The 21,697-nt window shown below is 46.4% G+C and overlaps 1 protein-coding gene across 1 annotated transcript in view; it reads left to right on the forward strand.

Moving 5' to 3' along the window:
• LOC120039728 (protein TANC2-like) overlaps window positions 1-17,873 on the forward strand; it is a gene marked incomplete at its 5' end in the record, with an annotated part of 221,089 nt that extends 203,216 nt beyond the window's left edge. Inside the window, 2 exons of the mRNA XM_038985132.1 lie at window positions 17,034-17,150; window positions 17,818-17,873. Coding sequence (XP_038841060.1) covers window positions 17,034-17,150; window positions 17,818-17,873 — 173 coding nt within the window. The remainder of the gene's footprint in view (window positions 1-17,033; window positions 17,151-17,817) is intronic.
• Between the last annotated feature and the right edge of the window lie 3,824 nt (window positions 17,874-21,697).

The raw sequence follows: 21,697 nt of genomic DNA on the forward strand, positions 1-21,697 counted from the left end.
AGGTACTGTAGTAGTGACTGTAGAGGTACTGTAGTAGTGACTGTAGAGGTACTGTAGTAGTGACTGTAGAGGTACTGTAGTAGTGACTGTAGAGGTACTGTAGTAGTGACTGTAGAGGTATTGTAGTAATTACTGTAGAGGTATTGAAGTAGTTACTGTAGAGGTACTGTAGTAGTTACTGTATAGGTATTGTAGTAGTTACTGTAGAGGTACTGTAGTAGTTACTGTAGTGGTATTGTAGTAGTTACTGTAGAGGTACTGTAGTAGTTACTGTAGAGGTATTGTAGTAGTTACTGTAGAGGTACTGTAGTAGTTACTGTAGTGGTATTGTAGTAGTTACTGTAGAGGTACTGTAGTAGTTACTGTAGAGGTATTGTAGTAGTTACTGTAGAGGTACTGTAGTAGTTACTGTAGAGGTACTGTAGTAGTTACTGTAGTGGTATTGTAGTAGTTACTGTAGAGGTACTGTAGTAGTTACTGTAGTGGTATTGTAGTAGTTACTGTAGAGGTACTGTAGTAGTTACTGTATAGGTATTGTAGTAGTTACTGTAGAGGTACTGTAGTAGTTACTGTAGAGGTATTGTAGTAGTGACTGTAGAGGTACTGTAGTAGTTACTGTAGAGGTATTGTAGTAGTTACTGTAGAGGTACTGTAGTAGTTACTGTAGAGGTATTGTAGTAGTTACTGTAGAGATACTGTAGTAGTTACTGTATTGGTACTATAGTAGTTACTGTAGTAGTTACTGTAGAGGTATTGTAGTATTTAGTGTTGAGGTACTGTAGTAGTTACTCTAGAGGTATTGTAGTAGTGACTGTAGAGGTACTGTAGTAGTTACTGTAGAGGTACTGTAGTAGTTACTGTAGAGGTATTGTAGTAGTTACTGTAGAGGTACTGTAGTAGTTACTGTAGAGGTACTGTAGTAGTTACTGTAGAGGTATTGTAGTAGTTACTGTAGAGGTACTGTAGTAGTTACTGTAGAGGTACTGTAGTAGTTACTGTAGTGGTATTGTAGTAGTTACTGTAGAGGTATTGTAGTAGTTACTGTAGAGGTATTGTAGTAGTGACTGTAGAGGTACTGTAGTAGTTACTGTAGAGGTATTGTAGTAGTGACTGTAGAGGTATTGTAGTAGTTACTGTAGAGGTACTGTAGTAGTTACTGTAGTGGTATTGTAGTAGTTACTGTAGAGGTATTGTAGTTGTTACTGTAGAGGTACTTTAGTAGTTACTGTAGAGGTATTGTAGTAGTTACTGTAGAGGTACTGTAGTAGTTACCATAGAGGTATTGTAGTAGTTACTGTAGTAGTTACCATAGAGGTACTGTAGTAGTTACTGTAGAGGTACTGTAGTAGTTACTGTAGAGGTATTGTAGTAGTTACTGTAGAGGTACTGTAGTAGTTACTGTAGAGGTACTGTAGTAGTTACCATAGAGGTATTGTAGTAGTTACTGTAGAGATACTGTAGTAGTTACTGTATTGGTACTATAGTAGTTACTGTAGTAGTTACTGTAGAGGTATTGTAGTATTTAGTGTTGAGGTACTGTAGTAGTTACTCTAGAGGTATTGTAGTAGTGACTGTAGAGGTACTGTAGTAAATACTGTAATAGTTACAGTATGAGTTACTGTTGTAGTTACTGTTGGGTTATGTTGTAATTACTGTAGTAGTTACAGTAGTAGTTACTGTAGAGGTACTGTAGTAAATACTGTAATAGTTACAGTAGAAGTTACTGCAGAGGTACTGTAGTAAATACTGTAGTAGTTACAGTAGAAGTTACTGTAGAGGTACTGTTGTAGTTACTGTAGAGGTACTGTAATAATTACTGTAGTAGTTATAGTAGTAGTTACTATAGATGTACTGTTGCATTTACTATAGATGTACTGTTGTAAATACTATACTAGTTACAGTAGGAGCTACTGTAGAGGTTCTGTAGTAGGTACTGTAGTAGTTAGTGTTGAGGTACTGTGGTATGTACTGTTGAGGTACTGTAATAATTACTGTAGTAGTTACAGTAGGAGCTACTGTAGAGGTTCTGTAGTAGTTACTGTAGAGGTACTGTATTAGTTACTGTAATAGTTAGTTTAGATTTATGTTGTAGTTACTGTATAGGTACTGTATTAATGTGTTTGTACTATAGTAGGTACTGTAGTAGTTACTGTATTGCTACTATAGTAGTGTCGTGTCTTTGCTATCATTAAATTGAAGACTTATAGTTTTTATCAAAGATTCCTGTAATTAGGGATTACGCGATCAACTGAGTAATAACGTAACTAATTAACTATGAATTTGGGAGCACCAGGGAAAGTAGTCAGATTACAAAGTTATAATTTCCCAATATAACCTTTCAGATATTTTCATATCTGATCAATAGTCTTCTGATTAATGATTTATTTATTTTACCTCACGTTAGTCTCATTCCAAACGTCGTAAATTGTTGGTTATCTGCACGAACCCAGTCTTCACTATGAGTCATCCATACATCAATTGTCTTAAATAATTTATTTATTACTAACTAAGTAATTCACAGAAATGCATAAACAAACAAACAAACTTAAAATGGTTACATGAAATGGGAGAGATATGCCCTAGTGGGCTGAACCGGCATGCTTGTTAGACAAAGGGAAAATTGGCTTTCGACCAAGAAGTCACTACAGAGTTCATAATTATAACAATTGACATGCTAATCCCTTACACATGAACGCTCACTCATTCGGGAACAATTGCAATCAATATATATATATATTTACGCTCAATGTGTCGTCTTGATCGCTGGAGAGAAGTTAGTTTTTGTTGGAGAGTTTGGTCCGTCTTTCTGTCTTGGTTATTGTGGATAGTTCAGAGTGACATTCGTTATAGAATGGATGTTTCGGCGGTTGTCTTTGTTCGTGCTCAATGATACCGAATTCCTAGCTGCAGACTAGTAGTCAATATCAAAGACTTGTTCTTATTCGTCTAAGAGTTTAACCACGTGGTATGGTTAAAGATTCAGCAATGGTACTTAACCTTCGTTCTCCTCCTATGGAGAAAAACATGGTCTAATGATAATTTCTCAGTGTAGGGCTTTTATTCGGATAGCAGAAAGGGGCTGTCCCAGGATGTCTGACCCTAACTGGGCTCAGGGGCGGTCCTTGGATTTAGTTAAATCAAAAGGGATTTGTATTTTTCTTCATTAAACAGTCCAAAATCATATTACACAATTATACAAACAGTATCATACTCACTCATTCATTTTATACAACAAACAGATGTAAACCTCATATCTGAGGTTATTATATAAACAGCGGTATGGTAATGTAGCCACACCGTCTCTCATGAGTTTCCCACATGAGGACAAACGGACCGGTTCATAGCTGGAATCTCCACCGAGCTTTTATACTTTTTCCGGAACATGAAATCTGTTCGTACCTCAAGCTCTGTGAGGTGGAAGAAACCTCTTTGTCCTGAAAGTTTACCCTCTCTCTAATACTGTTTGGCCATGAGGAGATTCTCAGGAATTTACGACGTCTCTCTGTGACCACAGCATGGGTTGTAGGGGGCAGGGAGAGGCAGGGAGAGGGGGATGGGGCTTGCTATACCCAAGCAGGCAATGTCATGACAGTAGTTACTGTAGGAGTTACTGTAGAGGCACTGTTGTAGTTACTGTTTAGGTACTGTATTAATTACTGTAGAAGTTACAGTAGTAGTTACTGTAGATGTACTGTTGTAAATATTGTAGTAGTTACAGTAGTATATACTGTCGAGGTACTATAGTAGTTACTGTAGTAGTTAGTTTAGATTTATGTGATTGTTACTGTAGAGCCAATGTATTAGTTACTGTGTTTGTACTGTATTAGTTACTGTAGTTGTTACTGTAGAGGTACTGTAGTAGTTACTGTAGTGGTATTGTAGTAGTTAGTGTTGTGGTACTGTATTAGTTACTGTAGTTGTATTGTTGTAGTTACTGTAGTAGTTACTGTAGAGGTACTGTAGTAGTTACTGTTGTGGCATTGTAGTAGTAACTGTAGTCGTTAGTGTTGAGGTACTGTATTAGTTACTGTAGTAGTTAGTGTTGAGGTACTGTTGTATTTACTGTAGAGATACTGTAGTAGTTAGTGGTGCGGTACTGTAGTATTTAGTGTGGAGGTACTCTAGTAATTCCTGTAGAAATACTATAGTTGTTAGTGTTGTGGTACTGTAGTAGTTACTGTAGAGGTACTGTAGTAGTGACTGTAGAGGTACTGTAGTAATTACTGTAGAGGTACTGTAGTAGTTACTGTAGAGGTATTGTAGTAGTGACTGTAGAGGTATTGTAGTAATTACTGTAGAGGTATTGTAGTAGTTACTGTAGTGGTACTGTAGTAGTTACTGTAGAGGTACTGTAGTAATTACTGTAGAGGTACTGTAGTAGTTACTGTAGAGGTATTGTAGTAATTACTGTAGAGGTATTGTAGTAGTTACTGTAGAGGTATTGTAGTAGTTACTGTAGAGGTATTGTAGTAGTTACTGTAGTGGTATTGTAGTAATTACTGTAGAGGTATTGTAGTAGTTACTGTAGTGGTATTGTAGTAATTACTGTAGAGGTATTGTAGTAGTTACTGTAGAGGTACTGTAGTAGTTACTGTAGAGGTACTGTAGTAGTGACTGTAGAGGTACTGTAGTAGTTACTGTAGAGGTATTGTAGTAGTTACTGTAGAGGTACTGTAGTAGTTACTGTAGAGGTACTGTAGTAGTTACTGTAGAGGTATTGTAGTAGTTACTGTAGAGGTATTGTAGTAATTACTGTAGAGGTACTGTAGTAGTTACTGTAGAGGTATTGAAGTAGTTACTGTAGAGGTACTGTAGTAGTTACTGTAGAGGTATTGAAGTAGTTACTGTAGAGGTACTGTAGTAGTTACTGTAGAGGTATTGTAGTAGTTACTGTAGAGGTACTGTAGTAGTTACTGTAGAGGTACTGTAGTAGTTACTGTAGAGGTATTGTAGTAGTTACTGTAGAGGTACTGTAGTAGTTACTGTAGAGGTACTGTAGTAGTTACTGTAGAGGTATTGTAGTAGTTACTGTAGAGGTACTGTAGTAGTTACTGTAGAGGTATTGAAGTAGTTACTGTAGAGGTACTGTAGTAGTTACTGTAGAAGTACTGTAGTAGTGACTGTAGAGGTATTGTAGTAGTTACTGTAGAGGTACTGTAGTAGTTACTGTAGAGGTATTGTAGTAATTACTGTAGAGGTATTGTAGTAGTTACTGTAGAGGTACTGTAGTAGTTACTGTAGAGGTATTGTAGTAGTTACTGTAGAGGTATTGTAGTAGTTACTGTAGAGGTACTGTAGTAATTACTGTAGAGGTATTGTACTAGCTACTGTTGTAGTTACTGTAGTGGTACTGTAGGAGTTGCTGTAGTGGTATTGTATTAGTTACTGTAGTAGTTAGTGTTTTGGTACTGAATTAGTTACTGCAGTGGTATTGTTGTAGTTACTGAAGTAGTTCGTTTTGATGTACTTTAGTAGTTACTGTAGTAGTTAGTGTTGAAGTACTTAGTTAGTTATTATAGTCGTTAGTGTTGAGGTACTGTAGTATTTACTGTATATATGCTGTAGTAGTTAGTGTTGAGGTACTGTAGTAGTTAGTGTTGAGGTACTGTGGTATTTACTATAGTGGTATTGTAGTAGTTACTGTAGAGGTACTGTAGTAGTTAGTGTTGAGGTACTGTGGTATTTACTATAGTGGTATTGTAGTAGTTACTGTAGTTGTTAGTGTTGAGGTACTGTAGTAGTTAGTGTTGAGGTACTGTGGTATTTACTATAGTGGTATTGTAGTAGTTACTGTAGTTGTTAGTGTTGAGGTACTGTAGTAGTTACTATAGTGGTATTGTAGTAGTTACTGTAGAGGTACTGTAGTAGTTACTGTAGAGGTATTGTAGTAGTTACTATAGTGGTATTGTAGTAGTTACTGTAGAGGTACTGTAGTAGTTAGTGTTGAGGTACTGTGGTATTTACTATAGTGGTATTGTAGTAGTTACTGTAGTAGTTAGTGTTGAGGTATTGTAGTAATTACTGTAGAGGTATTGTAGTAGTTACTGTAGTTGTTAGTGTTGAGGTACTGTAGTAGTTACTGTAGTAGTATTGTAGTAGTAACTGCGGTGGTATTGTAGTAGTAACTGTAGTTGTTACTGTAGTTGTTACTGTAGTAATTACTGTAGTGGTATTGTAGTAGTTACTGTAGAGGTACTGTAGTAGTTACTGTAGAGGTACTGTAGTAGTTACTGTATAAATACTGTAATAGTTAGTGTTGAGGTACTGTGGTATTTACTATAGTGGTATTGTAGTAGTAACTGCGGTGGTATTGTAGTAGTAACTGTAGTTGTTACTGTAGTTGTTACTGTAGTAGTTACTAGAGGACCTTGAGGGCAGAATATGGTTTCTCCACATATGCAAGGCCTTGTGTGTGTTTGTGTGTGTGTCTTTCAATGTGTCGTTGCACTGACGATGTGAACATAGTCACATCATCAAGGTATAACAGGACAGATTCATAGCGACAGTTTCCAAACATGCATTCCTGAAATGTACTGGGGGCTTTGCACAACCCGAAGGGCATGCTATTTAATTCAGACAACCGAAAGGAGTTTGTGTTTATACATAGATTGTTGTACCACCCTGTTTTGAACACCTTTGTCATCGTTTGTCATTCATGTATCTAATTATACTAAATGTATCCCATTATCTTATATTTAACGTAATGAGCATTACCTGGATATTAATTTCATATGCACATCTCATTAGTTTGCTCAAAGCCCAGCTTGTGTCTTAATGGACTTTCATGTAGGAGTCCATGTCTTTCATATGGACTCACTCAATGGAATGTTTTGCAGGACATTTTCTTGTTATTTTTCCTAAAGCCTTGGCTTTACAATGTCTGTCTGAGGGAAATAGACATGAGCTGTTTGTTTATTGTTTCGGTTTCTTTCCCACACTACCACACTCTCACCCTACCACCCTACCACACTCCCACACTACCACCCTCGCACCTTACCACACTACCACCCTCCCACAGTCCCATACTACCACCCTATCACACTCCAACCCTACCACACTACCACCCTACCACCCTACCACACTCCCACACTACCACCCTCGCACTTTACCACACTACCACCCTCCCACAGTCCCATACTACCACCCTATCACACTCCAACCCTACCACACTACCACCCTCCCACACTCCAACCCTACCACACTACCACCCTACCACACTCCCACACTACCACCCTCGCACCTTACCACACTACCACCCTCCCACAGTCCCATACTACCACCCTATCACACTCCAACCCTACCACACTACCACCCTACCACCCTACCACACTCCCACACTACCACCCTCGCACTTTACCACACTACCACCCTCCCACAGTCCCATACTACCACCCTATCACACTCCAACCCTACCACACTACCACCCTCCCACACTCCAACCCTACCACACTACCACCCTACCACACTCCCACACTACCACCCTCGCACCTTACCACACTACCACCCTCCCACACTCCCACCCTCCCACACGCCCACCCTACCACACGCCCACACTACCACCCTCCCACACTACCACCCTCCCACACTACCACATTCCCACCCTACCACACTCCCACCCTCCCACACTACCACACTCCCACCCTCCCACACTACCAATCGTCTGCACTCCCACACTACCACACTACCAAATTCCCACACTACCACACATACTACTCACAGAGGATGTCTCAAATATCTACTTACCAACTACGTGCATCTGCATGTAGATATTTATTAGCTGAGTGGATTTGCCTGCTGCCATACATCATTCTGTCACTGCCTGGCTGGTAAGGTCCTTCCTGGCTGGCACACTGATAATGTACTGCTGGTAAGGTTCTTTCTGGCTGGCACACTGATAATGTACTGCTGGTAAGGTTCTTCCTGGCTGGCACACTGATAATGTACTGCTGGTAAGGTTCTTTCTGGCTGGCACACTGATAATGTACTGCTGGTAAGGTTCTTCCTGGCTGGCACACTGCTAATGTACTGCTGGTAAGGTCCTTCCTGGCTGGCACACTGATAATGTACTGCTGTTAAGGTTCTTCCTGGCTGGCACACTGATAATGTACTGCTGGTAAGGTTCTTCCTGGCTGGCACACTGATAATGTACTGCTGGTAAGGTTCTTCCTGGCTGGCACACTGATACAGTATTGCTGGTAAGGTTCTTCCTGGCTGGCACACTGATACAGTATTGCTGGTAAGGTCCTTCCTGGCTGGCACACTGATAATGTACTGCTGGTAAGGTTCTTCCTGGCTGGCACACTGATACAGTATTGCTGGTAAGGTCCTTCCTGGCTGGCACACTGATAATGTACTGCTGATAAGGTTCTTCCTGGCTGGCACACTGATACAGTATTGCTGGTAAGGTCCTTCCTGGCTGGCACACTGATAATGTACTGCTGGTAAGGTCCTTCCTGGCTGGCACACTGATAATGTACTGCTGGTAAGATTCTTCCTGGCTGGCACACTGATAATGTACTGCTGGTAAGGTTCTTCCTGGCTGGCACACTGATAATGTACTGCTGGTAAGGTTCTTCCTGGCTGGCACACTGATAATGTACTGCTGGTAAGGTCTTTCCTGGCTGGCACACTGATACAGTATTGCTGGTAAGGTTCTTCCTGGCTGGCACACTGATAATGTACTGCTGGTAAGGTCCTTCCTGGCTGGCACACTGATAGGGTACTGCTGGTAAGGTTCTTCCTGGCTGGCACACTGATAATGTACTGCTGGTAAGGTCCTTCCTGGCTGGCACACTGATACAGTATTGCTGGTAAGGTTCTTCCTGGCTGGCACACTGATACTGTATTGCTGGTAAGGACCTTCCTGGCTGGCACACTGATAATGTACTGCTGGTAAGGACCTTCCTGGCACACTGATACTGTACTGCTGGTAAGGACCTTCCTGGCTGGCACACTGATACTGTACTGCTGGTAAGGACCTTCCTGGCTGGCACACTGATAATGTACTGCTGGTAAGGACCTTCCTGGCTGGCACACTGATAATGTATTGCTGGTAAGGTCCTTCCTGGCACACTGATACTGTACATAATATTGCCACATTACAATATAACATTGCAACATAACATTGCCGGCATAACATTACAAGTTCAGAGCATGTCGAGCTATTACATTAAAGTCTTTTAAACTGTTCCAGTGTACACCTCACTTGAGGAAGTCATGTGTTATTTTAATTATATTGTATTCTATTCTACTGTATTATATTCTACTGTATTCTATTCTACTATATTCTAAGCCAAACAGATTTGACCTGTGTTATGTCACATTCACATCGGAACATAATGTTCCTAGACATCCGCCACCCCAGAATTTTTTACATTCTAACATTTTCGGCACCTTTCCTTTCTCGTAAAGGTTGCCTGTTCGCTGCCGGTGTCTGAGTCAGGTGTCAATACATTCCCAAAATGGATGTCATTTGCAGGAAGTAACAGTAACTCGCTCAATACGGAAGTGGTCAGATGATGCAGATGCTAAGCTACAGGACTGTTTTGCTAGCACAGGCTGGAATATGTTCCGCGATTCTTCCGATGGCATCGAGGAGATACCGCATCAGTCACCGGCTTCATCAATAAGTGCATCGACAACGTCGTCCCCACAGTGACTGTACGTACATATCCCAACAATAAACCATGGATTACAGGCAACATCCGCACTGAGCTAAAGGCTAGAGCTGCCACTTTCAAGGAGCGGGACACTAATCCAGACTCTTATAAGAAATCCTGCTATATCCTCCGATGAACCATCAAGACAGGCAAAGCGTCAATACAGGACTAAGATTGAATCCTACTACACCGGCTCTGACGCTCGTCGGATGGGGCAGGGCTTGCAATCTATTACGGATTACAAAGGGAAGCCCAGCCCCAAGCCCAGTGACGCGAGCATGCCCAGTGATGCGAGCCTACCAGACAAGCAAAATGACTTCTATGCGAGCTTCAAAGCAAGCCACACTGAACCATGCATGAGAGCACCATCTGTTCCGGATGACTTTTAAACAGGTCAACATTCACAAGGCCGCAGGGCCAGATGTATTACCAGGACGTGTACTCAGAGCATGCGCTGACCAGTGGTGTAAAGTACTTTAGTAAAAAATACTTTAAAGTACTACTTAAGCAGTTTTTTGGGGTATCTGTACTTTACTATTTATATTTTTGACAATTTTTAATATTACTTCACTACATCCCGAAATAAAATAATGTACTTTTTACTTTCCCTGACACCCAAAGGTACTCATTACATTTTGAATGCTTTAGCAGGACAGAAAATTGTCCAATTCAAACACTTATCATGAGAACATTGCTGGTCATCCTAATGCCTCTGATCCAGTCCTTCTCAAATAGTGGGGCGCGCCCCCCTGGGGCCCGGGGGAACATGCTTTTTTTTGCCGCAGGGAGTAGTTTTTTTTGTTGCACCGAACAAGAGCACACAGCACAGAGCAGGAGATATGAAGTGCAGATAACAAACCCTTAAGAGACACAAATATTTAACAGGGATGAAAAGAAAGGCGGAGAGACGGAGATAATGAGACAAACGTAAGTCTCCCGAAAGCTAAGACGAGGAAATATGACGACGCGTATGTAGCGCTTGGCTTCACTGTGACTACGGTGGGAGACGAGGAAAGACCGGTATGTTTACTGTGTCTAAAAATGTTGGCAGCGGACAGCATGAAGCCAAATAAATTAAGGCGTCACTTAAAGACATTACACCCCAATCACGCTGATAAGCCGCTTGGGTTTTCAGCAAAAACGTGCCGAATATTGCCAACAATCGTCCCGCTTTGTGAATGCTACTTCAGTAAACCAGCGAGCACTGTTAGCATCATATAAGGTGGCGTACCAAATTGCTCAGTGCAAAAAAAAACACCCCATAGCAGAGGAGCTGATACTGCCTGCAGCATTAGACATGGTCTCTGTCATGCTGGATGACGCAAGTGCTGCAAAAATAAAAACTATGACTTGCTCATTTTGATTAAAAAAAAATCAGCACAAATTGTTTTATTCATTTTTGTTTTATAGGTCAAAGTGTTTCATATATTGTGCTCCTGAGTTAATGTTGCTGATCAATTTGAATTTATTATTATTTATTGATTATATTTTATTTTATTTTTCAGTATCAAATTGTAACGGCTGTCCTCGCTGACAGAAGGAGAGGACCAAAACGCAGAGTGGTTAGTGTTCATTATTTAATGAAAGTCAACAACACACTTCAAAATACAAAACAACCAACGTGACAAAACCGAAACAGTCCTGTGTGGCACAAACACTGACACAGGAACAAACACCCACAAAACACACGTGAAACCCAGGCTGCCTAAGTATGATTCTCAATCAGGGACAACGATTGACAGCTGCCTCTGATTGAGAATCATACCCGGCCGAACACAAACATCCCAACATAGAAAATCACACATAGACAAACCCACCCAACTCACGCCCTGACCAACTAAATACATACAAGACAAAAGAAAACAGGTCAGGAATGTGACATAACCCCCCCTTAAGGTGCGAACTCCGGGCGCACCAGCATAAACTCTAGGGGAGGGTCTGGGTGGGCGTCTGTCCACGGTGGCGGCTCTGGCGCTGGTCGTGGTCCCCACCCCACCATAGTCAATCCCCTCTTCCGTAGCCTCCTCCAAATTAACCCCACTAGATTAAGGGGCAGCACCGGACTAAGGGGCAGCACCGGACTAAGGGGCAGCACCAGAACGAGGGGCAGCACCGGAACGAGGGGCAACAACGGAACGAGGGGCAACACCGGAACAAGGGGCAACACCAGACTGAGGGACGGATCCTGGCTGCCTGGCTCTGGCGGATCCTGGCTGGCTGGCTCTGGCGGATCCTGGCTGGCTGGCTCTGGCGGATCCTGGCTGGCTGGCTCTGGCGGATCCTGGCTGGCTGGCTCTGGCGGATCCTGGCTGGCTGGCTCTGGCGGATCCTGGCTGGCTGGCGGATCCTGGCTGGCCGGCTCTGGCGGATCCTGGCTGGCCGGCTCTGGCGGATCCTGGCTGGCCGGCTCTGGCGGATCCTGGCTGGCCGGCTCTGGCTGGTCCTGGCTGGACGGCTCTGGGCAGGCAGGCAGCTCAGACAGCGCTGGGCAGGCAGACAGTTCAGACAGCGGCTGCGCTGGAGAGGAGGAAGGCTCTGACAGCGCTGGACAGGTGGGAGCAACTGGAGAGAGAAGACGGAGAGACAGCCTGGTGCGGGGGGCTGCCACCGGAGGACTGGTATGTGGAGGTGGCACCGGAAAAAACGGACCGTGAAGGAGGACAAGTGCTCTTGAGCACCGAGCCTGCCCAACCTTACCAGGTTGAATGATCCCCGTAGCCCTGTCAGTGCGGCGAGGTGGAAAAACCCGCACTGGGCTATGCTGGCGAACCGGGGACACCATTTGTAAGGCTGGTGCCATGTACGCCGGCCCGAGGAGAGGCACTGGAGGCCAGAAGCGTTGGGCCGGCTTCATGACACCCGGCTCGATGCCCAACCTAGCCCGGCCAGTGCGGCAAGGTGGAATAGCCCGCACTGGACTAAGCACGCATACTGGGGACACCGTGCGCTCCACCGCATAACACGGTGTCTGACCAGTACGACGCCCTCTCATTCCACGGTAAGCACGGGGAGTTGGCTCAGGTCTCCTACCCGGCTTTGCCACACTCCGCGTGTGCCCCCCCCCCCCAAGAAATGTTTGGGTCTGACTCTCGGGCTTCCGTGCTAGCCGCGTACCTTCATACCGCCGGTTCCTCTCTCCGGTTGCCTCTGCTCTCCGAGCTGCCTCCAGCTGTTCCCATGGGAGGCGATCCTTTCCAGCCAGGATCTCCTCCCATGTGTAGCAACCCTTGCCGTCCAAAACGTCCTCCCATGTCCAATTCTCCTTTTTGCGCTGCTGCTGCTGCTGTCCTTTTCCACTCCGCTTGGTCCTTTGGTGGTGGGTGTTTCTGTAACGGCTGTCCTCGCTGACAGAAGGAGAGGACCAAAACGCAGAGTGGTTAGTGTTCATTATTTAATGAAAGTCAACAACACACTTCAAAATACAAAACAACCAACGTGACAAAACCGAAACAGTCCTGTGTGGCACAAACACTGACATAGGAATAAAACACCCGTGAAACCCAGGCTGCCTAAGTATGATTCTCAATCAGGGACAACGATTGACAGCTGCCTCTGATTGAGAATCATACCCGGCCGAACACAAACATCCCAACATAGAAAATCACACATAGACAAACCCACCCAACTCACGCCCTGACCAACTAAATAAATACAAGACAAAAGAAAACAGGTCAGGAACGTGACACAAATGGTAAAAAAATGTTTACAGTTTAGATAAGGCTTGAATTTTTTTTTACATTTCAGGCAAATCGATGCACTTTAAGTCTTTTCTGTTACAGACTAAAAAACAATGTTAATAAAGTTATTCTTTGTTGTAAGTTGATCTATATTTCTTTCTTTTTTCTTTAATGTTAATAAGGATACAACGTTATGCAGAGGTGTACTTATAACAATTTTATAGACAAATGATACTATTTACAGTCGCGGCGGAGAGTTGGGGGGCGCGAAATGTTTACTTCTTCCTAGGGGGGGGCGTAACAGAAAACAATTGAGAAGCACTGCTCTGATCTGATGGACTATCCGTACATTTTTTAAATAATAATTGTGCCATCTGGTTTGCTTAATATAAGGAATAAAATATTATTTGTGCTCTTACTTTTGATACTTAAGTATATTTAAAACGGAATACTTTTGACTTTTACTCATGTAGTATTTTACTGGGTAACTTTCACTTTTACTTGAGTCATTTTTATTTTATTTGACTCGCTACCGGTACCTGCTGTATATAGCCTCGTTATTGTTATTTTATTGTGTTACTTTTTTTAACTAGTTTATTTAGAAAATATTTTCTCATTCTGCACTGTTCGTTAAGGGCTTCTATGTAAGCATTTCACGGTAAGGTCTACCTGTTGTATTCGGCGCATGTGATGAAAAACATTTGATTTGATTTGATTGTGTCACTAGGCAGGTTGACAGACATTTACATTTTTCAATGCTCTTAAATTTAGAGGATGATTATTCAATAGAAGTCTGAGGATGTTTGACGTTCTGTTCTATGTTATTTTCTTTGTAATTATCACCTTTATCTACTGACAGTTAAAACTGCCCGAGGAATGTGATTAGGTGATTGGGTAATGTATACTGATGTAGGATCTTATTTTGAGCCAGTTTGCTACAGCAGGAAAATAATCCTGCAGCGACAGGAAATGTAAATTATTATGTAGATTATAATCAATGGACATTTTTGAAGGGGTTGTTACATTCTTTGTCAGGGAAAATCAATCTGAAATGTCAAAGTGGAAATTAAAAACTTCAGACAAATACACTACAAGTTTTACATTTCCTGCATTGCACATGCAACTGTAGGAGTAATGTATAGGACAGGGCTCTCCAACCTTGTTCCTGGAGAGCTACTGTCCAGTAAGTTTTCGCTCTAACCCTAGAGCTAGAGCACCTGATTCTAATAATTATCTGATTGATAAGGTGAATCAGGTTAGGTACAACTGGGGTTGGAGCGAAAACCTACTGGAGGGTAGCTCTCCTGGAACAGGGTTGGAGTGAAAACCTACTGGAGGGTAGCTCTCCTGGAACAGGGTTGGAGAGAACCTACTGGAGGGGAGCTCTCCTGGAACAGGGTTGGAGTGAAAACCTACTTGAGGGTAGCTCTCCTGGAACAGGGTTGGAGTGAAAACCTACTGGAGGGTAGCTCTCCTGGAACAGGGTTGGAGTGAAAACCTACTGGAGGGTAGCTCTCCTGGAAAAGGGTTGGAGTGAAAACCTACTGGAGGGTAGCTCTCCTAGAAAAGGGTTGGAGCGAAAACCTACTGGAGGGTAGCTCTCCTGGAACAGGGTTGGAGTGAAAACCTACTGGAGGGTAGCTCTCCTGGAAAAGGGTTGGAGTGAAAACCTACTGGAGGGTAGCTCTCCTAGAAAAGGGTTGGAGTGAAAACCTACTGGAGGGTAGCTCTCCTAGAGAAGGGTTGGAGTGAAAACCTACTGGAGGGTAGCTCTCCTGGAACAGGGTTGGAGTGAAAACCTACTTGAGGGTAGCTCTCCTGGAACAGGGTTGGAGTGAAAACCTACTGGAGGGTAGCTCTCCTGGAAAAGGGTTGGAGTGAAAACCTACTGGAGGGTAGCTCTCCTGGAACAGGGTTGGAGTGAAAACCTACTGGAGGGTAGCTCTCCTGGAACAGGGTTGGAGTGAAAACCTACTGGAGGGTAGCTCTCCTGGAAAAGGGTTGGAGTGAAAACCTACTGGAGGGTAGCTCTCCTAGAAAAGGGTTGGAGCGAAAACCTACTGGAGGGTAGCTCTCCTGGAACAGGGTTGGAGTGAAAACCTACTGGAGGGTAGCTCTCCTGGAACAGGGTTGGAGCGAAAACCTACTGGAGGGTAGCTCTCCTGGAAAAGGGTTGGAGTGAAAACCTACTGGAGGGTAGCTCTCCTGGAACAGGGTTGGAGTGAAAACCTACTGGAGGGTAGCTCTCCTGGAACAGGGTTGGAGTGAAAACCTACTGGAGGGTAGCTCTCCTGGAAAAGGGTTGGAGTGAAAACCTACTGGAGGGTAGCTCTCCTGGAAAAGGGTTGGAGTGAAAACCTACTGGAGGGTAGCTCTCCTGGAACAGGGTTGGAGTGAAAACCTACTGGAGGGTAGCTCTCCTGGAACAGTGTTGGAGTGAAAACCTACAGGAGGGTAGCACTCCAGGAACAGGGTTGGAGTGAAAACCTACAGGAGGGTGGGGTTGGAGAGCCCTGGTATAAGAGCTATTGGCTTGGTGTCAGCTGGTTGGAGAGCCCTGGTATAAGAGCTATTGGCTTGGTGTCAGCTGGTTGGAGAGCCCTGGTATAAGAGCTATTGGCTTGGTGTCAGCTGGTTGGAGAGCCCTGGTATAAGAGCTATTGGCTTGGTGTCAGCTGGTTGGAGAGCCCTGGTATAAGAGCTATTGGCTTGTTGTCAGCTGGTTGGAGAGCCCTGGTATAAGAACTATTGGCTTGGTGTCAGCTGGATGGAGAGCCCTGGTAGGGAGGTATTGGCTTGGTGTCAGCTGGTAGGAGAGCCCTGGTATAAGAGCTATTGGCTTGGTGTCAGCTGGTTGGAGAGCCCTGGTAGGGAGGTACTGGCTTGGTGTCAGCTGGTAGGAGAGCCCTGGTATAAGAGCTATTGGCTTGGTGTCAGCTGGTTGGAGAGCCCTGGTAGGGAGGTATTGGCTTGGTGCCAGCTGTGCTCTTGTTGTTCTGTATACTATGTCACTGTAACAATCTTGAGCTAAAGTTGTATCTGTGACCAGTTACTTGTGATCCAACTCAAATGAGTTGACATGAATAAGCTTTGCTGTGTGTTAGTCATTTCAACGTGCCAACGCAATTTCATAAGCTCTCTCTGTCTGGCTCCCCTCTATCTGTCTGTCTCCCCCCTCTTTCTGCTCCCCCTTTCTGTATGTCTACTCTCTCTCTCTCTGTCTGTCTCCCCCTCTATCTGTCTGGCTCCCTTCTCTCTCTCTGTCTGTCTCCCCATCTCTGTCTGTCTCCCCCCTCTCTGTCTGTCTTCTCTCTCTCTGTCTGTCTTCTCTCTCTCTCTCCCCCTCTATCTGTCTGTCTCCCTTCTCTCTCTGTCTGTCTCCCCCCCCTCTGTCTGTCTCCCCCCTCTCTGTCTGTCTCCCCCCTCTCTGTCTGTCTCCCCCCTCTCTGTCTGTCTCCCCCCTCTCTGTCTGTCTCCCCCCTCTCTGTCTGTCTTCTCTCTCTCTCTCTCTCTCTGTCTGTCTCCCTTCTCTCTCTGTCTGTCTCCCCCATCTCTGTCTGTCTCCCCCATCTCTGTCTGTCTCCCCCTCTCTCTCTGTCTCCCACTCTCTCTCTGTCTCTCATCGTTTGGGTGTTCTTTGTCCCTGTGTGTGTTCTGTCTCATTGTGTGTGTGTGTTTGTGTGCTTTCTGCTCCCAGCCCCTCTGCGGAAAGCAAAGTTTGGGGAGAGCCCTCGCATTCCACAATCAGAGCTCGGCTCCCCTACACACACCTCCTGTACTGCCAGGAACCACAACCTGGATACATACGTCCCCGGTAAGTCTGCCCTGCTCTGTCCTTCTGTTTGTCTGTCCATACAGTGTGTGGGTGAGTGCAGATTGAATGTGTGTGTCAGAGCTAAGCAGTGTTCGGTTCGGTCTTTTGCGGCATCTTTACCAGACACTGCACATCTCGGAGGTCATTAGCTGAATTGCTTTCCTGACGCCCCCCCGTGTTCAGACTGTCTAGTTCTTCCTGACGCCCCCCCCCCGTGTTCAGACTGTCTAGTTCTTCCTGACGCCCCCCCGTGTTCAGACTGTCCAGTTCTTCCTGACGCCCCCCCGTGTTCAGACTGTCTAGTTCTTCCTGACGCCCCCCCCGTGTTCAGACTGTCTAGTTCTTCCTGACGCCCCCCCCCCGTGTTCAGACTGTCTAGTTCTTCCTGACGCCCCCCCCCCCCGTGTTCAGACTGTCTAGTTCTTCCTGACGCCCCCCCCCCCGTGTTCAGACTGTCTAGTTCTTCCTGACGCCCCCCCGTGTTCAGACTGTCTAGTTCTTCCTGACGCCCCCCCGTGTTCAGACTGTCTAGTTCTTCCTGACGCCCCCCCGTGTTCAGACTGTCTAGTTCTTCCTGACGCCCCCCCGTGTTCAGACTGTCTAGTTCTTCCTGACGCCCCCCCGTGTCCAGACTCTCTAGTTCTTCTTGACCCCCTCTCCCGTCCAGACTCTTTAGTTCTTCCTGACCCCTCCTCCCCGTCTAGACTCTCTAGTTCTTCCTGACGCCCCCCCTCCCGTCCAGATTCTCTAGTTCTTCTTCCTAACACCCCCCTGTCCAGATTCTCTAGTTCTTCTTCCTAACACCCCCCTGTCCAGATGCTCTAGTTCTTCTTCCTAACACCCCCTTGTCCAGACTCTCTAGTTCTTCCTGATCCCCCCTGTCCAGATTCTCTAGTTCTTCTTCCTAACACCCCCCTGTCCAGATTCTCTAGTTCTTCTTCCTAACACCCCCCTGTCCAGATTCTCTAGTTATTCTTCCTAACACCCCCTTGTCCAGATTCTCTAGTTCTTCTTCCTAACACCCCCTTGTCCAGACTCTCTAGTTCTTCCTGATCCCCCCTGTCCAGATTCTCTAGTTCTTCTTCCTAACACCCCCCTGTCCAGACTCTCTAGTTCTTCCTGATCCCCCCCTGTCCAGACTCTCTAGTTCTTCCTGATCCCCCCTGTCCAGACTCTCTAGTTCTTCCTGACGCCCATCCGTCCGCCCGGACTCTCTAGTTCTTCTTCCTAACACCCCCCTGTCCAGACTCTCTAGTTCTTCCTGACCCCCCCACCCCCCCCCCCCCCCCCCCCCCCGTCCAGACTCTCTAGTTCTTCCTGACCCCCCCATGTCCAGACTCACTTGTTCTTCCTGACCCCCCCATGTCCAGGCACACTAGTTCTTTCTGACCCCCCCATGTCCAGACTCACTTGTTCTTCCTGACCCCCCCATGTCCAGACTTTCTAGTTCTTCCTGACCCCCCCTCCCCCCATTTCCAGACCTGCTAGTTCTTCCTGACCCCCCATGTCCAGACTCTCTATTTCTTAGTCACTCTTTCTCTCTAATCCTCTCCCTCGGTCCCTCTCCCTCTATTGCTCTACCACTTCTCCTCGCTCCCCCTCTCTCTACCTCTCTACCACCCCCCCTCGCTCCAACCTCTTTCTCCCCCTCGCTCTCGCACTCCTCTCCCACACCTCGTCTTCGGTTTCTGTTTAGATCACAGCGGACCATTCCTCTGTATCCCCGTGGAGAGTCCGGTTCCCTCCCTACATCCCCCTCTTTCCCACCACAGGAGAACAACATCAGCTTGGGCCGTTAAATGTGGTGAAGGCATGGAATACCAATGCTGTTACTGCTGGTAGTGTGTGACAGTAGGGTGGATTGATTTGAACAGGAATTCTGCTCAGTAGGGAAAAGCAAAGAAAAGATGAGCTTTGACCTCCCACATGGAACGAATGGCATTCGTGTTAGCTTTTATTAAGAGGTCTCAGGGAACGTGTGACTACCGGAGTTTGAGTTTAATATCTGATCTTAGGACAGAATACCAGACCACAGGTCCCATTCTGCCTTGTGTCTGTGTCTAGACTTGTGTGTATGCGTGCGTGCATGTGTGTGTGTATCCGCCCAATCCTTATAGCATAGCCTCCACTGGTGTTTTACTGTACATTGTACAACCCATCCTACTGTACAGGATGTGAACAGCGCCTCTTTCATGGTAGTAGCCATAGAGATCCTATACATTATTATAATTCCTAACCATAGAGATCCTATACATTATTATAATTCCTAATCCTATGGCAATAGCCTTGTAATCTAGTGTTACAGTGTCTCTCCTATTCTGTGGCTACTGATATAGATTTTTGGGGGAATGTGGGGGCTTACATGGCTTAACCCTCCTCTCTCACTTCACCTGTAACCCCTGCTCTCCTGTGGTATGGAGGTATGGAGGTATGGGGCTCCCCTGCTCTCCTGTGGTATGGAGGTATGGGGCTCCCCTGCTCTCCTGTGGTATGGAGGTATGGAGGTATGGGGCTCCCCTGCTCACCTGTGGTATGGAGGGTTGGTTCTCCCCTGCTCTGCTGTGGTATGGAGGGTTGGTTCTCCCCTGCTCTCCTGTGGTATGGGGGTATAGGGCTCCCCTGCCCACCTGTGGTATGGAGGGTTGGTTCTCCCCTGCTCACCTGTGGTATGGAGGGTTGGTTCTCCCTTGCTCACCTGTGGTATGGAGGGTTGGTTCTCCCCTGCTCTGCTGTGGTATGGAGGATTGGTTCTCCCCTGCTCTCCGGTGGTATGGGGGTATAGGGCTCCCCTGCTCACCTGTGGTATGGAGGGTTGGTTCTCCCCTGCTCACCTGTGGTATGGAGGGTTGGTTCTCCCCTGCTCTGCTGTGGTATGGAGGGTTGGTTCTCCCCTGCTCACCTGTGGTATGGAGGGTTGGTTCTCCCCTGCTCACCTGTGGTATGGAGGGTTGGTTCTCCCTTGCTCACCTGTGGTATGGAGGGTTGGTTCTCCCCTGCTCTGCTGTGGTATGGAGGATTGGTTCTCCCCTGCTCTCCGGTGGTATGGGGGTATAGGGCTCCCCTGCTCACCTGTGGTATGGAGGGTTGGTTCTCCCCTGCTCACCTGTGGTATGGAGGGTTGGTTCTCCCCTGCTCTGCTGTGGTATGGAGGGTTGGTTCTCCCCTGCTCACCTGTGGTATGGAGGGTTGGTTCTCCCCTGCTCACCTGTGGTATGGAGGGTTGGTTCTCCCTTGCTCACCTGTGGTATGGAGGGTTGGTTCTCCCCTGCTCTGCTGTGGTATGGAGGATTGGTTCTCCCCTGCTCTCCGGTGGTATGGGGGTATAGGGCTCCCCTGCTCACCTGTGGTATGGAGGGTTGGTTCTCCCCTGCTCACCTGTGGTATGGAGGGTTGGTTCTCCCCTGCTCTGCTGTGGTATGGAGGGTTGGTTCTCCCCTGCTCACCTGTGGTATGGAGGGTTGGTTCTCCCCTGCTCACCTGTGGTATGGAGGGTTGGTTCTCCCCTGCTCTGCTGTGGTATGGAGGGTTGGTTCTCCCCTGCTCTGCTGTGGTATGGAGGGTTGGTTCTCCCCTGCTCTGCTGTGGTATGGAGGGTTGGTTCTCCCCCTGCTCTGCTGTGGTATGGAGGGTTGGTTCTCCCCTGTTCTGCTGTGGTATGGAGGGTTGGTTCTCCCCTGCTCTGCTGTGGTATGGAGGGTTGGTTCTCCCCTGCTCTGCTGTGGTATGGAGGTATGGGGCTCCCCTGCTCTCCTGTGGAATGGAGGGTTGGTTCTCCCCTGCTCACCTGTGGAATGGAGGGTTGGTTCTCCCCTGCTCACCTGTGGAATGGAGGGTTGGTTCTCCCCTGCTCACCTGTGGTATGGAGGGTTGGTTCTCCCCTGCTCTGCTGTGGTATGGAGGGTTGGTTCTCCCCTGCTCACCTGTGGTATGGAGGGTTGGTTCTCCCCTGCTTACCTGTGGTATGGAGGGTTGGTTCTCCCCTGCTCTGCTGTGGTATGGAGGGTTGGTTCTCCCCTGCTCTGCTGTGGTATGGAGGGTTGGTTCTCCCCTGCTCTGCTGTGGTATGGAGGGTTGGTTCTCCCCTGCTCTGCTGTTGTATGGAGGGTTGGTTCTCCCCTGCTCTGCTGTGGTATGGAGGGTTGGTTCTCCCCTGCTCACCTGTGGAATGGAGGGTTGGTTCTCCCCTGCTCACCTGTGGAATGGAGGGTTGGTTCTCCCCTGCTCACCTGTGGTATGGAGGGTTGGTTCTCCCCTGCTCACCTGTGGTATGGAGGGTTGGTTCTCCCCTGCTCTCCTGTGGTATGGAGGTATGGAGGGTTGGTTCTCCCCTGCTCACCTGTGGAATGGAGGGTTGGTTCTCCCCTGCTCACCTGTGGTATGGAGGGTTGGTTCTGCCCTGCTCTCCTGTGGTATGGAGGTATGGAGGGTTGGTTCTCCCCTGCTCACCTGTGGAATGGAGGGTTGGTTCTCCCCTGCTCGCCTGTGGTATGAAGGGTTGGTTCTCCCCTGCTCACCTGTGGTATGGAGGGTTGGTTCTCCCCTGCTCA

This window comes from Salvelinus namaycush, unplaced genomic scaffold (genome assembly GCF_016432855.1).
Source record: "Salvelinus namaycush isolate Seneca unplaced genomic scaffold, SaNama_1.0 Scaffold296, whole genome shotgun sequence".
In the NCBI taxonomy this organism is placed as follows: domain Eukaryota; kingdom Metazoa; phylum Chordata; class Actinopteri; order Salmoniformes; family Salmonidae; genus Salvelinus; species Salvelinus namaycush.